Source organism: Balaenoptera musculus, chromosome 12 (genome assembly GCF_009873245.2).
Source record: "Balaenoptera musculus isolate JJ_BM4_2016_0621 chromosome 12, mBalMus1.pri.v3, whole genome shotgun sequence".
Classification (NCBI taxonomy): domain Eukaryota; kingdom Metazoa; phylum Chordata; class Mammalia; order Artiodactyla; family Balaenopteridae; genus Balaenoptera; species Balaenoptera musculus.
The window spans coordinates 79,578,600-79,592,636 of record NC_045796.1 but is presented as its reverse complement, the minus strand read 5'-3'; the positions used below and the strand labels follow the sequence as shown (position 1 = coordinate 79,592,636).

Sequence of the window (14,037 nt, the reverse complement as noted above, 5' to 3'; positions counted from 1 at the left end):
AAAATCGCAAAGAGGTAAGACACCCCGTAACTTAGTTTTGCCATGTTTGGCCATCCTGGTTGGGAAAAGGTTGAAATGATAGGACACGTTCCCCATTTTCCAAGGAAAGATTCTTGGGCTTCTCTCCCGTAGACAAGCTAGGTATTTATTCCAGATGTACAGTATTTCCAGAGCTGCCCTTTTTCTCTCTCAAGAGTTCCCTTTCTGATCCTCTTTCAAGGAGAGTTTTCTCCAGTAAGTTCAAGCAAATACTTGCATGAACAAACCCGAATCAGCGAGGCTTCTTGTATTGGCTAAAATGGCCTTCGGGTGTTATCTGGGATTCTGATGGTCAGTGCCCTGACACTGTGACCTCTCTTGCTACGTGCTGGGGGATGGGCACTGCTGAGTGTCAGCCGAGCCTTAGACACTAGGAAAGACCATGCCGGCAACAGAGCCAGAGGCCGCGTGTATTGGAATTTGAGTCCTTGCTCTCTAGGAAGCTGAAGTAATTATCATCACTTGGGGTCCGGGGACCTGAGAGGCAGCCTGAGCAGTTGGGTGCACTGGTTGAATGTACTAGGAGGATGTTTTAATCAGCTTGCCTGTCAATCACCATGACAGCTTACACTTAAATACACCACCATGAGGAGAAAATCTGGACCTGCCAGACATGCTGAAAAACTAGAAGCAAAGTAGCTGCCATCTTCTAGATTAAAGCATTAAGAAGAAAACTACTGAAAATCATATGCATATTCTCCCTTAATTTGTTTTAAAATCCAGACACCCATTTCTTCTACAATCAAAATACTAGTTTTGTACATATTTCCCCAAACTAAAATTGTACAGGAGAACTGAGGCTAGAAATACTTGACTATACTCTAAGTATACAGGTGTCTTTTTTTTTTTTTTTTTGTGATCGGCATTTTACATTTCAAGAAGTTTTATAAGATGTGCAGGTTCATAGAAGTAAGAAATTAATGAACTCTGTGCAGAAGCAACGGTTGTGAGTGTTCTGAGTTTGGGGCTGTCTCCGCTTGGATCGGAGCAGGCTGTGAACAGGGAAGGGCTGTGAATAGTGTGAGAACGAAGGTGGGAGCATTCGTGAGTCTGTGTCTGGGTGGGTCCCCGAGCACCTCTCCGTCTTGGGTGGCCACTTCCCTCTCTTCAGCAGCGACCACCCTCCAAAGGTAGCTTGGGCCACTGCCACCAAGACTTTTGTGGCTGGTGTCCCGCCTCTCCGGCTCTGGTGCCGACAAAGATTTTCTCCTTGACCAGACCCTAACTCAGCATCCCCTAAAATTTTCAACTCGGCCTCAACTCTTGGACTTCTGTGTTTGTCTCTTCGTTGTCCAATTTTAGCGTGAAAGCTGTTAAGTAGGTTTGGCCAGAATCTCCCAGCTTCCATATAAATGATCATCAGGTTCCTCATCCTCTGCTCTCTCCCAGGTTGTGTCTGACCACCTGGCCTGCCTTCAGCAAGAATCCTTTTAGGTCAGTTTAGCCAGAATCCCCTCTGACCCCTGATGTTCCTTCTTAGTAATATTCCATCCACTGACCCATTCTGCTCCTTGGCTACAAATTCCCACTTGCGTGTGCTGTGCCCAGAGCTGGGTCCAATCTCTCTCCTCCACTGTGAGACTCCATTGCCATGGTCCCTACATCCATCGAGATGGGCCCCTGGAATAAGGTCTCCCTTGGCATCTTTAACAAATGTCACTGAGTAATTGTTTCTTTAACGATGCTGGCTGTCTTCATGGCGGCTCCAGCAGCCCAGCCCTCATACCACCAACTACCACAGGCCTCCTCACTGCCTGAGACCAGCCAGGGGGACCAGAATTCTCTACATCCATCTCTATCCCCACACTTTCTCTGTACTATTCAGGCCTCAGGCTTCAATGAAATGGGATTTCAAGGAAAACTCAGTGCTTTCTTCTTTATGGGATCCCTCCCTGGTGATTCCCAAACTCACAGAAATTTGCAGCTAAGAGTAGCATATCAGAAAGTGCTCATTAGAAGGTCTTTGAAGGAAAAAGGCACAGCTCTGATCCCAGCATCATTGTAAGGTGACCACCCTTGGCCACAGGGCAAGTGCCTTTGGGCAGGGACTTTCACAGCTTCACCGGTTATTACCGTGGTGGATGAATGCTGACTCTCTTGGGTTACACACGTAGAAGATGGTAAGGTTCAATCAATCATCAGACACGGGCTTCCCTGGTGGCGCAGTGGTTGAGAATCCGCCGGCCAATGCAGGGGACACGGGTTCGAGCCCTGGTCTGGGAGGATCCCACATGCCGCGGAGCAACTGGGCCCGTGACCCACAACTACTGAGCCTGCGCGTCTGGAGCCTGTGCTCCGCAACAAGAGAGGCCGCGATAGTGAGAGGCCCGCGCACCGCGATGAAGAAGGGCCCCTGCTCGCCGCAACTAGAGAAAGTCCTCGCACAGAAACGAAGACCCAACACAGCCAAAAGTAAATAAATAAATAAATAAATAAATAAATAAAGGTCTTATTTAAAAAAAAGAAAAAAAAATCATCAGCCACTTGCTGGCTACATGGGTGAATCTTCCCTTTGCCTTTTGTGAAATAACTAAACCAGCTGCGAGGGAGGAAGCCTTGCCTCCTCCCACCTTCTCCAGCTCCCTGCCCATTGGGAGATGGCACAGTGTCTTCTCACTATGACTAGGAGCCCTTTTGGATATTAGATTTATCCATTTTGATTTATATAGAGGAATCCATAAAGTTTTTTGCTATTTATTTTTAACTTGTATAAAATCCATATTTGGCTTTCTAATTCTGCTGTCCTCCAACCCTTTCGTTTAGGCATTACTCATGTCCTGGCTGGCTCACGACAGCCGTTCTTGGCAGACCTCGTCCATCTATCCATCCATCCATCCATCCATCCATCCATCCATCCAGTCATTCAATAATTCTATGAGTTCCAGCGTATTAAAAATTCAGATTTTTCTGAATTCTCCAAGTATCAAGGAAGAGGTAAAATAAGGTAATGTCCCAGGTTGCCCAGTGCTCTCTGGCCCCCCCCTCTTGCTCTACCATCAATCAGTGTAAATTTGCCTCCAGCAGGCACTGGAACCCATGTTAGTACCATCTCATTTCTATTGCTATTGGCTTCTTAGAGGAAAAGCTACAGAGCCAAACTGGTTGTGAGAAATTAGTGAAATAATTTCAGTTGAACCTCCGCACAAATACCTTGTCATGGTACTTGTCATTGTTCCCACTGGTACCCTCCTCAGATCACATATTATTAGTCAAGTTGCTAATGACGATGTTACAATATTAACCACTAACTTTTATTAGTCAACTACAGTGTGTTGAATGTTATGCTAAGTGTTGGCTAACCCTCACAGCTGTTACTATTTCCATTTTCCAGTTGTGAAGATGGAGTGCTGCTGTTAGTGAAACTGAACAGGACCCTGTAGGGCTCCTGGGCATGGAAGCCTTTCTGTGTCCCTGTTTCTTGTTTGTAGGGAATACACTCCAGCCTCCATGACCTTCCCCGAGTTCCAAAGGGCAGGTTCAAACAGACGCTAATCAGGGAAGGGAGGGGATGGTGAGACAAGGGAAGAATAGTCAAGAAACAATAGTGCAGCCTTGGGGCAGGGTCCTGGTTCCGCCTCAAGGGATACACATAACAATATCTTTCAGCTCTTCTGCAGAACTGAAACCCCCAACAAATGGAAGATGTTAGCATTCTTCCTTCTGGGGAAGATCACAGTTGATAACCTCGAGAAGCTCATCAAGAGACCACCTGAGGCCAGCTTAAAGGAATGCAGGCCCTGCACACACCCCGATCCTTATCAGCAACTCTGCCCTTGAACCATTGCTATAAAACTCCTCACCAAATCCCACCCCACCTCCTGCCCAGGTTGGGTCACACAGTTTTGAGAGGCACGAGCCTGCTGTGTCCCCCTTTGCCTGGCAAAGCAATAAAACTATTATTTTCTGCTTCACCCAAAGCCCTGTGTCTGAGATTCAATTCCGCACTGGTGCACAGAGGCAGAGTTTTTGGCATCATTAGAATGCAGGATTCATGTTCAGGACCATAGCCCTCCAAGGTCATGGTTTTCTGCTGTGCTTCCTTCCAGCGTCCCCAGGGTCCCTTACACATCCCTGGCAAATACATTACCAGCTTCCTGCCCTCTATCTAAGAGGTGCCCAGTTTTCCCCTGCCTCAACTTGGCTCCTTACTTTACCTTCTCCTATTGTTGGATGGGTCTCTAAGTAGCCTGTCAGCTCCCTGGGGAGGAAAAATGGGAAGGGGTCGGGGCCCTTGTCTCTCTTATGCTAAGTTCTCCCTATATATGTTCCTGTTTTCAATTGACTGAAAAGAATTGGTCTTCTGATTTTAACTGGCAGGGATCCCCTGGTAGTTTTCAGGGGAAGAGGCAGTATCTTACTAGCATTTAGGAGATCTTTGTTTTCTTAGGGGTCCAGAGGGCTTGCTTAGCTGCTTGTACGTTCAAAGGTAAGCACTCCATGCTCAGTGCCTTCGGGCTCTCTGTCTTTCTAATAATCCTGTTTACCGAGGTAGGAGGCAATTTTCTTAAAGTTGCTCAAGGCTCTGCTCCATCAAAGATAAGTGTCTCCCAACTGAGCCTTTTTGTTTGCATTTTGCCCAAGGCCTTTCCCTCTGCCTTCCTTGTTAGTCCCCAGGAAGCCAGAGAGGATGTTAAAGATCCACCTCACTAATTCATAGCCAATTAGGAAGTTTGTTCTGACATGACTCCAAGGTCGCTTTTCCAGTAGATTTGGAGCCTTGCCCCCCTTGCGCTCCAGGGAATTAAAACATTTTCTTTAATTGGTTAGAAAACAGAATTTTGAAGCTAATGGTGGAAACAGTTCCCAATTTGGGCATAGCTGGTTATATTGGTACATACACTATGCTTTATTATCAGAACAAATGTTTGCTTTCTGTTTTGTAGCTTCGGGCTCAGCCCCTGTATCTTTAAGTTTTTTTTCACATTTAACTACTTTGTTTTACTCTGCACAAGTGGAAGCTGATCTAGGGTATACAAATGGGAAGGGACATGATTTTCTTCTTGGGTGATGGTGAAGTGGCTTTCTTCCAAGTTTGAGTTTTGGTCTAATGATTATTTTTCTTTCCTCGGGAAACTGTCTCAGTTTCATCCCGAATTGTGCTACGAAGAGAACTGGAAGGTTTCTTAGGTAGTTGCAGTTCTCTGAGAAAGTGCTTTTGACTTCCGGCAAGATGTAAATCAGCTTGGCTGTGGGTTATGTTAAAAAAAAAAATCTCTTAAGCACAGCAAAAGTTTTGTTCTGTGGGGAAACTAAAGAGCCCAGATTGTGAAGCAAGAGCTATACTTGCTCTTTGCTTTTTTGATGTAGGAAAACTTTAACCTGCATGTCTTAGGACCCTACCTTTCTACTACGTTGATTCATAGCTTCCGAGAAGTTATTTTGTCAAGTGCGGTTTTAAACTGATTGTTGTGGCCTCAAAGTTGAACTGCATGCTTGCGCAAACAAACAAAACCAAAACACTCCCACAGATTTCTGGGTTGGATTCTTTTACCTGGTTCAACATCGAGAGAGTAGCTATCTATTTCCAGATCAAGCTGTTGTGCTGCCGCAGAACGAAAATCCTCCAAGACCCCTCGCACAGCCTTGGTGAGGTTATACGGCACGGATTTAGCAAACTTCATCTTGCTATTCACAATCACACTCCCATTTCTGAAGTTAAGTATTTCAAGTTGCTTAAAACCCGTAAGATTGGATCGTAGATATGGAACCAGCTGCAAAAATAAAAGATGGTTTACTCTTAACGGTGTTCTAAGTGCTCAGCTGTTGCTAATTCCATTTATACTCACATTTCATTATCTGGGGCATAAATTTCAGTTCCTTCTTTATGTTTGTGTTTGGATTGAACATGAGACCAGAACACCACTATTTAATGATCTATTTGCAGTGATTATGTCCCATATTTCCACTTTCCTGGGTATTGAGATGGATGGGCAGTGATTTTCTTCATGATGAATTGTGAGAACAGAGGATTGAACAAAAAATCCAGGTCAATGCTATCAGCCAAGCAGGGATGCCAGGTTCAGTTATTAAAAAAAAAAAAATCCAAGTAAATAAAAATGTGTTCCAAACTGAGCCCAGGAGCAGACTGACCTATGCCTGGTAAATAGGACATCCATTTGGAAGCAACCGATTTGAAATGACCTATTGAAATAAACAACAGCTGAAACATCACCTCGTCTGTCTGTGCAGGATGCTTCAGATCAACACAAATGTGGTGAAGTGGAAAGAGCAGAGAACTTGGCCGTCAGGAGACTAGGTGTCAGTCCTGTGACTGTCGCTAGGCAGCGGTGTGACCCCATCAAGCCACTTAACTACCGCTGTACCTCAGTGCTCTCACCTGAATTGTGAGGGAGAAGAAAAGTTGTTCCCTAAGGACCTTTCCCAAGTTATAATTTAATAATTTCAAAATGATGCCCCAGAGAATTGTGCTTCACGTTCCCACACCTGTCTCTTATAAGCCACATCCAACATCCATCCTTTTTTTTTTTTTTTGGCTGCGCTGCATGGCATGTGGGATCTTAGTTCCCTGACCAGGGAAACTGTGCCCCCCTGAAGTGAAAGCACGGAGTCTTAACCACTGGACCACCAGGGAGGTCCCCACGACCATCCTTGAGATCACTTTTCAGAAATGTCTGAAACTCAGCGATGTCTGCTTTGTTTCTGGCCTTGAAAGTGAGCCCTCTCCTTCATGAACCAACACCCACGAACCCAGAGAGGGCACAGATGCAAACTACAATCTCCCAGGCTTGGCCCAGACCTGCTTTTCCTTTGCCCCTGTCCCCACCCCACCAGAATTTTGACTCTGACCCAGACCCACATGTTGGTACCCCTTCCAGTAACCGCCCCCCCCGCACAAGGTCATTGTGAAAATAAAATGAAATTTTATACAAAGTGTGGAACCGCTCTCTCCTGTTTTCTCGCACCTACTTTGACTAGGCTCATTCTCTATGTCTTAACATTGCTTTGGCCTCTGGTGGGAATTCCCTGTCCTCAGCTAGTGTGCAGACAACTAGCTGCTCCCTTCTCCCAAATCATTCTCCTCTTCTTCACGGGAAAGAGGCTGCCCAGGTAGAGACCACATTTCCCAGCCTCCCTTGCAGCAAGCTGTGGCCACGTGACCAGTTCCCACCAATGGAATATGAGTGTAAGAGATGTGAGCGACTTTGGCATCACTTGCTTAGGAAATTGCTTGCCCTGGGCTTCCTCTCTTTCCCCTTCTCACAGTGGAAACAGGGATGAACTGGTGACCTAGCTTTGGCTGCATGAGTGAGGAAACACCCTTGGGGTTGGCAAAGTTATAAGATGAAGGGATTGTGAGTTCCTGGATGATGTTATAGAGCAGAGCCGTCCCACCCACCCAGTGAAAGAGAAATACACTTGTACTCTATTTAAGTTACAGTATTCTTGATCTCTTCATTATGGCAGCCCAGCATGTACCCTAGTTAATACACCTGGGTTCAGTGCCCTGGGACTCTGTTCCTTGAGATTGTCCCAATATCTACTCACCTCATTTGGGGGAGGGGGGAATAGCACAAAGTCTTTACTTTAAAGTTCACCTGAAGCATTGGTGTTTATGTGGTTTTAATTTACATAATGATTTAACTTATATGAAGCTTACAAATATTTTTCCTCTTATTTTCAGAAATTCTGTAATCTTTGTGCTATGCATTGTGTACTTGAATTTCACTAGCCATGACTGTGTAGAGGTTCATAGTTCAGCAGTTTTCATTGTGTATGTATTTCTACAAGAGTACATGTGAGTTTAAGGGGTGTTTCATAAATCAGGGTTATATGCCACCATGATTGTCTTCTCACTTTCTTTGTTAGGGCTTGGGATGCTAAGCCATTTAGTCAGTTTTTTTTTTTTTTTTTTTTATGAGAATTTAAGGGGAACTAAAAAAAAAAAGAATTCTTACACTTGAACTCTCGGCCTCATTTGTGCTGGACTTTTCTAGCCTTGAACTTTTTAGTCAGATGGCTGGAAAACAGCATGTGGCATTATAACTTAGGAGAAGTCTGCTCATATTGTTTATAAATTCCAAGTTCAGTCCGTGAGTGGCTATGTATTCCTCCTGGGAAAACTAAATTGGGAGGAACTATAATGAAAAGGTCTTAAAAATAAGTTTGTTCCCAGGAAGCTGGGCGGCAGTGGCCCATTGGATCTGAATCCATCTCAACACTCTAGCTGAATGCTGTCGGCAACAGCTATCTCAGAGGCTTTCTCTTCCACCTTGCATTGCTCAAGACAGCCAGGGATTATATTATAAAATAACAGCAAAAAAAAAAAAAAAAGAACGGAGACACACAGATAGCTGTACGCAGTGTCCACTCACCAGCTGTGTGAATCGCTGCTCCAGAGCTTGGTATTCCAGCGAGCTCTTGTTGAACAGGTCAGTGGAGAAGGGCATGTTGGCCACACGCAGACTGAAGAACACCACCAGCTCTCGGCCCCTGGCGGCGACGGTCATGGCACTGGTGGTGATGTACTGCAAAGCTGGGCCAGGAGTGATGTTCTCCAAGAAATGATCCAGGGTGGAAACATACCCACTGAATCCCAGTACCTCAGAGGATGCGTGAGTGCTGGCGAGATCCGTTCCGTCTAAGTCTCCGACTGTATCTTGACTGCTGATACTCAACCTGCTGTCTTCTGAAGATGCAGGTGAATGTGAAATTTCCTGAGCCAATTGGCTGATGGCAGAATAATCATCAGTGGGGATGGTTAGCCGTGGGATTAGTACTGTCTGGTCAAGGGACATTATGTCTGTGGCACTTTGATCAGTCTGAGAAAAGATGCTCGACGCAGTAAAAAAAGGTAGAGTTTCTGATAGGGAGGTAGAGGCCACAGCAGCTGGAGACCAAGAACTGTCCATGGAGGAAGCTCCTGAGACCCATTCATTATGTCCAAGCATCCCCGCAAAGAATAGAAAGCAAAAAAGAAAATCCAAAGTTAAAATTAATTTTGGAAAAATAGCATTTGACTATCTTAATGTCATATTTTATTTTATTTATTTTTAAATTTCTTTGATTTTATTCCAGTTTTATTGAGATGTAATTGACATACCTCACTGCATAAATTTAAGATGTACAGCATGTTTTGACTTACTTATGTAGTGAAATAATTACCATATTTAGTATCATATTTTAAAAAGCAAATTGGTGGTAATTCCCTGGCGGTCCAGTGGTTAGGACCCCGTGCTTTCACTGCTGAGGGCACGGGTTCAATCCCTGGTCAGGGAACTAAGATCCTGCAAGCCACATGGCGCGGCCAGAAAACAAAAAAGACAAATTGGTACAGAAAGGGCAGGCAGCCCTGTGTCCACACCTAGGGAGACAGAGGGTGGGTCTCTATAACCATTTTATTCAGGCCCAATACTTCTGGATATGCGAGACTAAAAGAGCACCAATTGCCTAGAATTACAGGAATTACTTACTGCCCAGTGAGACACAGCACATCTAGGGACCAGGTGGTAAAAAAGGACTAGGTCAGCAGATGGCGGCACACCACAGATGGCTTTGGGGTAGACTTGGATCCCACATCCCCATCTGGACCTCCCAGACAATTAGCTGTGCTCTTTTGGCCCGGAGTTTTATTCACCTTCCAATCATGCAAACCTGAATTTTATGTAATTGGATTTTTGGAGGGGATCTCAGTTATCACATTTTGGTAGTTTCATCAATTAAAATTTAAATTACGCTTTTCCAAAATTGGATAATCTGACTGAATAACTTGCCTATTTGCAAAATGATATGGAGAGCGTGAAGATGTGGGTTACACATATAATTTGAACTTTGTATTGGCCATACAACTAAATATTTGGTAATATTTAAAGGTTTTTTTTCATTCCTACATGATTATACCTTGATACTACCACCACTTTGCATTGCTTTCTTGAGTTAGTACATATTGAACTACTGAAGTCCATTCCCTTTTTGGTGCAACATTAAAATCCATAAGTATTTATGAACTAAGAAAGTGGTTATATGAAGCTTTCAGATAAAGATGTTGGTGGGTTATTAAAATATTCCAATAAACCTAAATCTAGAGCCACTGACAGATAATATTTAAGGCATTAGGTAGATCAAAACAGGGAGCTTTCTGTGAATACTTCGGTGGCATTTTGGCAAATATGTGGGAAAACTGTGTTAAAGTCCAAAAGCTAAGCATGATGAATGGACTGTCTGGATGCAGATATCATCTTTGGACTCTCAGTCAGCTAATTTACTAGAGTGCAATCACCCAAACTGAAAATCCAAGTGATAAACAGCTCTGAAAGGTAGAATCATATTACTTTTATTAGTTTCTTAAAATAAAACATGTCTGTGGAGAATCTAACCAGATTTCAGAGAAGCACCCCCTTTTCTTCCACCTGGGGAGGATGCCTGGGTGTGTCTACCCATAATTCACTCAACTATCAGAAATGATGTTTTGTAACATCCAAGATCTTTCCAGATATACACTCGTAGTTTTATTCAAATCTCTATTGCCACGGACTGAATGTTTGCATTCTCCCAAAATCTATATGTTGAAATCCTCATCTCCAATGTGACAGTATTTGGAGGTAGGGTCTTTGGGAGGTAATTAGGTCAGGAGGGTGGAGCCCTCATGAATGGGATTAGTGCCTTTATAAATAAAAAGAGACATAAGAGAGATGATCTCTCTCTCTCTCTGCCATGTGAGGATACAGAAAGAAGGCATCTGTGTGCTAACCAGAAAAAAGGCCCTCACCAGGAACTGAATCAGCCTGCAATTTGACCTTGGACTTTCCAGCCTCCAGAACTATGAGGAAGAAATTTCTGTCATTTAAGCCACCCAGTCTATGATGTTCTGTTATAGCAGCCCAAGCTGACTAAGACATCCTTGGAAAGATCTGGGATAAGTAAATTGAAGGCTTCAAGTACTATCAGTGGTTTGATTTGACTTTGTGCTGGGGGGAAATGCACTTGAATCTGAGCTCCTCTGTGCTCTTCCAGATGGTCAGGGTCAGGGAGGAAGCACAATGACAGGTGTCTTCTTTCTGCTCCGGGCCAGCATCTCATTACTCATAACTTTCTCAGTACAGAGATTTTAGTCAGATTAAAACAGTCTGTTGCATTATGTCATCAACCAGCAAACAAGAATTTTTAACTCTTGACCTTTGTGGCATCTTTTTAAAAAAGTTTTTAATTTTTTGGCTGTGTTGGGTCTTAGTTGCGGCACGTGGGATCTCTCCTTGAGGCTCACGAGCTCAGTAGTTGTGGTGCGCGGGCTTAGTTGCCCCACAGTATGTGGGGGACACTTAGCTCCCCGACCAGGGATCAAACCTGCGTTCCCTGCATTGGAAGGCAGATTCTTTACCACTGGACCACCAGGGAAGTCCCTGTGGCATCTTAACATTAATCATTCACATTCACAATAAACCCAACCAAGTTATTTCACTGATAGAACCGTTGGCTATTTAAATGTACATTGTTAGATAAAATACAGGATTCCCACTGGAACATACTTACACTAAAACATTATTTGTTGTTTATCTGAAATTCAAGTTTAACTGGTTATCTTGTATTTTTCTTTGCTGAATCTAGCAGCCCTATTTAAGTGTGATTTTAACGGACTCCTCACAGTCTCTCAGCTTGATATTGGAACTAGTAAGGCTATAGTCAATTCTTTTGAAACAAAATATCATCCAGACATTACCACCACTTATAAATGTATTTAAAATAATTATTCATCAGATTCTTATGCAAAAGACATGCCAGCAACAAAGGCCATCCTAACGCTAATTTTTTACACTGCAATGGAGAAGGCAAGCACGAAAGCCAAGGCCATTTACTTCATCATGAGGTATGCAAAACAGACTCAAAATAACTTGACTTTTTAGCTGTCATGTTAGAGCATGTGTAGAGTTCTCATGAGGGCATGAGGTATGTTTATATGTATGTGTGCCGGGGAGGAGGGGGTGCTGGTAGAAGCCCAGCTGCTGGGTGTAAAGAAAAAGGCTACTTTGGTCACTTTCTGGGCAGGAGATCTTCCCGCAAACAAAGGCCACAGATGAAATGCTCCAAACCAAAGTGGATGAACTCAGGTCCAGCTGAAGCCCAAAGTGAGATAAGCCGGTAACAGGTGAGGATGGGCTCAGTGGGGGCAGCCAGAAGCCCCACTAGTAGCCAGAGGAAGGCACAGAGACGTGTGAGGCAAGTGCAGATGAAAGATCATTCTAATTGCCGCTGGAAAGGGTCACACATCTACATGTACCCACTAATTATAAATATCCAGAGGTCAGCTGGTTTATGTTTAAAAATCTAAAAACAAAGATTCCACAGTCTCCTTTAGATCTTCAAGTGACATGACCAGCAAGTTCTTAATTCTCTATCAAACAAATCCATTCTTATTTATCACAACAAAAAAGTCATCTTCTTTTTGGCATATTATAGAGATAGAACATATGTGTTTACTATTCATTCATTCAGCAAATAGATATTGATGGCCTACTATGTGCCAGACACTGTTCCAGGTGCAGGGGTACATCAGTGAACAAAACAGATAAAAGTTTCTGGCCCCAAGAAGGTTACTATCTAGTGGAGGAAGACAGAAAATAAACAAAATAAACAAAGGGAAATATATTCTATACCAGCTGGTGATAAGAGCTAATGAAGTAACATGAAGCAGGAAAGAAGGTGGGAATGCTGGGTTTGCAATTTTATACGGTGGTCATTGAGAATGCAATATTTGAGCAAGACCTGAAGGAGGTGAGAGAGTTTAGCCATGCAGCAAATGCAAATGAGAAAGCCAGAGAAAGAAGGGTGTCTGTATTGCTCCAGGAACAGCTAGTTGTGAGGGTAGCATAGCCAGAATAAAGTTCTATACTATCAGTTGAGTGTGAGGGTGACTAAAGATATTTTTAAACACATAAAGTCTCAAAAAATTCCTCCCAGGCACCCTTTCTTAGGATGTGTTTACCTAAAATGATAGGGTAAACCAAGAAATAGGAAGACATGGGGTACTGAAGAAAAGTTAGGGAAATCCCCAGGAAGAAGGTGACGGGGTCTCAGAGACATGGGTACTCGAGGTGTAAAAGGAAACTAAGTACATGTGATGCTTATATCACCAAGCCCTCTGCCATTGTACCTTTTTTTTTTTTTAACTTGAGAAAACTACTAATGGATGTGCTCCATAAAACAAGAGAGTAAACTCAGAGGGGCCTGAGATCTAGGGATCAGGGAATCCAACTCAGGAGAAAGACCAAGGAAATTTTAAGGATGACAGAAAATGGAAATCCCAGGTGACAGCTGTCCAAAAGGCCTGGAGAGTAGTAGTGCAGGAGAAAGAGAAGGTCTTTGAAAATTGGAAGTGATAAGTTACCTGATGCGGAAAATTATACTGGAAATTTCAATGCAAAATTTGAAAAGAATTGGCAATAAGTACAAAGAACATTAAGCAAATAAAAAAATCAAAAAAAACATTAATTCCAGGAAAACAGAAAGTAAACATATTTAGAGAAAATAGTTCAGCTGTAAATACATAATGGAAACACTGAATATTGATTCAATAATAGTTATTACCATATTGATAGGGAAGGGTGTTGTAAGAAACTTAAATCCTTATTTGCAATAATAGGAAGTCAGTAAATAATGTATAAAGCAGATGAGTCAAAAGATGTATATTGGGCTTCCCTGGTGGCGCAGTGGTTGAGAATCTGCCTGCCAATTCAGGGGACATGGGTTCGAGCCCTGGTCTGGGAAGATCCCACATGCCGCGGAGCAACTGGGCCCGCGAGCCACAACTACTGAGCCTGCGCGTCTGGAGCCTGTGCTCCACAACAACAGAGGCCGTGATAGTGAGAGGTCCGCGCACCGTGATGAGGAGTGGCCCCCGCTTGCCATAACTAGAGAAAGCCCTCGCACAGAAACGAAGACCCAACACAGCCAAAAATAAATAAATAAATACATTTATTTAAAAAACCCCAAAAAACAAAAAAAACATTTATTTGAGGGTAAGAGATTCCCCCCCCTCCAAAAAAA

General features: G+C 43.4%; 1 protein-coding gene across 3 annotated transcripts in view; it reads right to left on the bottom strand.

The window, feature by feature from the left end:
* IMPG1 (interphotoreceptor matrix proteoglycan 1) overlaps positions 1-14,037 on the bottom strand; it is a 108,184-nt gene that overhangs the window by 17,194 nt on the left and 76,953 nt on the right. For 2 of the 3 annotated variants that reach the window (XM_036871859.1, XM_036871860.1), the window contains 2 exons: positions 8,373-8,901; positions 5,531-5,750 (listed from right to left, as the gene is read on the bottom strand). In XM_036871859.1, coding sequence (XP_036727754.1) covers positions 5,531-5,750; positions 8,373-8,901 — 749 coding nt within the window. Of the gene's footprint in view, positions 1-5,530; positions 5,751-8,372; positions 8,921-14,037 lie in introns of all 3 variants that reach the window. The other variant, XM_036871858.1, reaches the window with a different exon arrangement.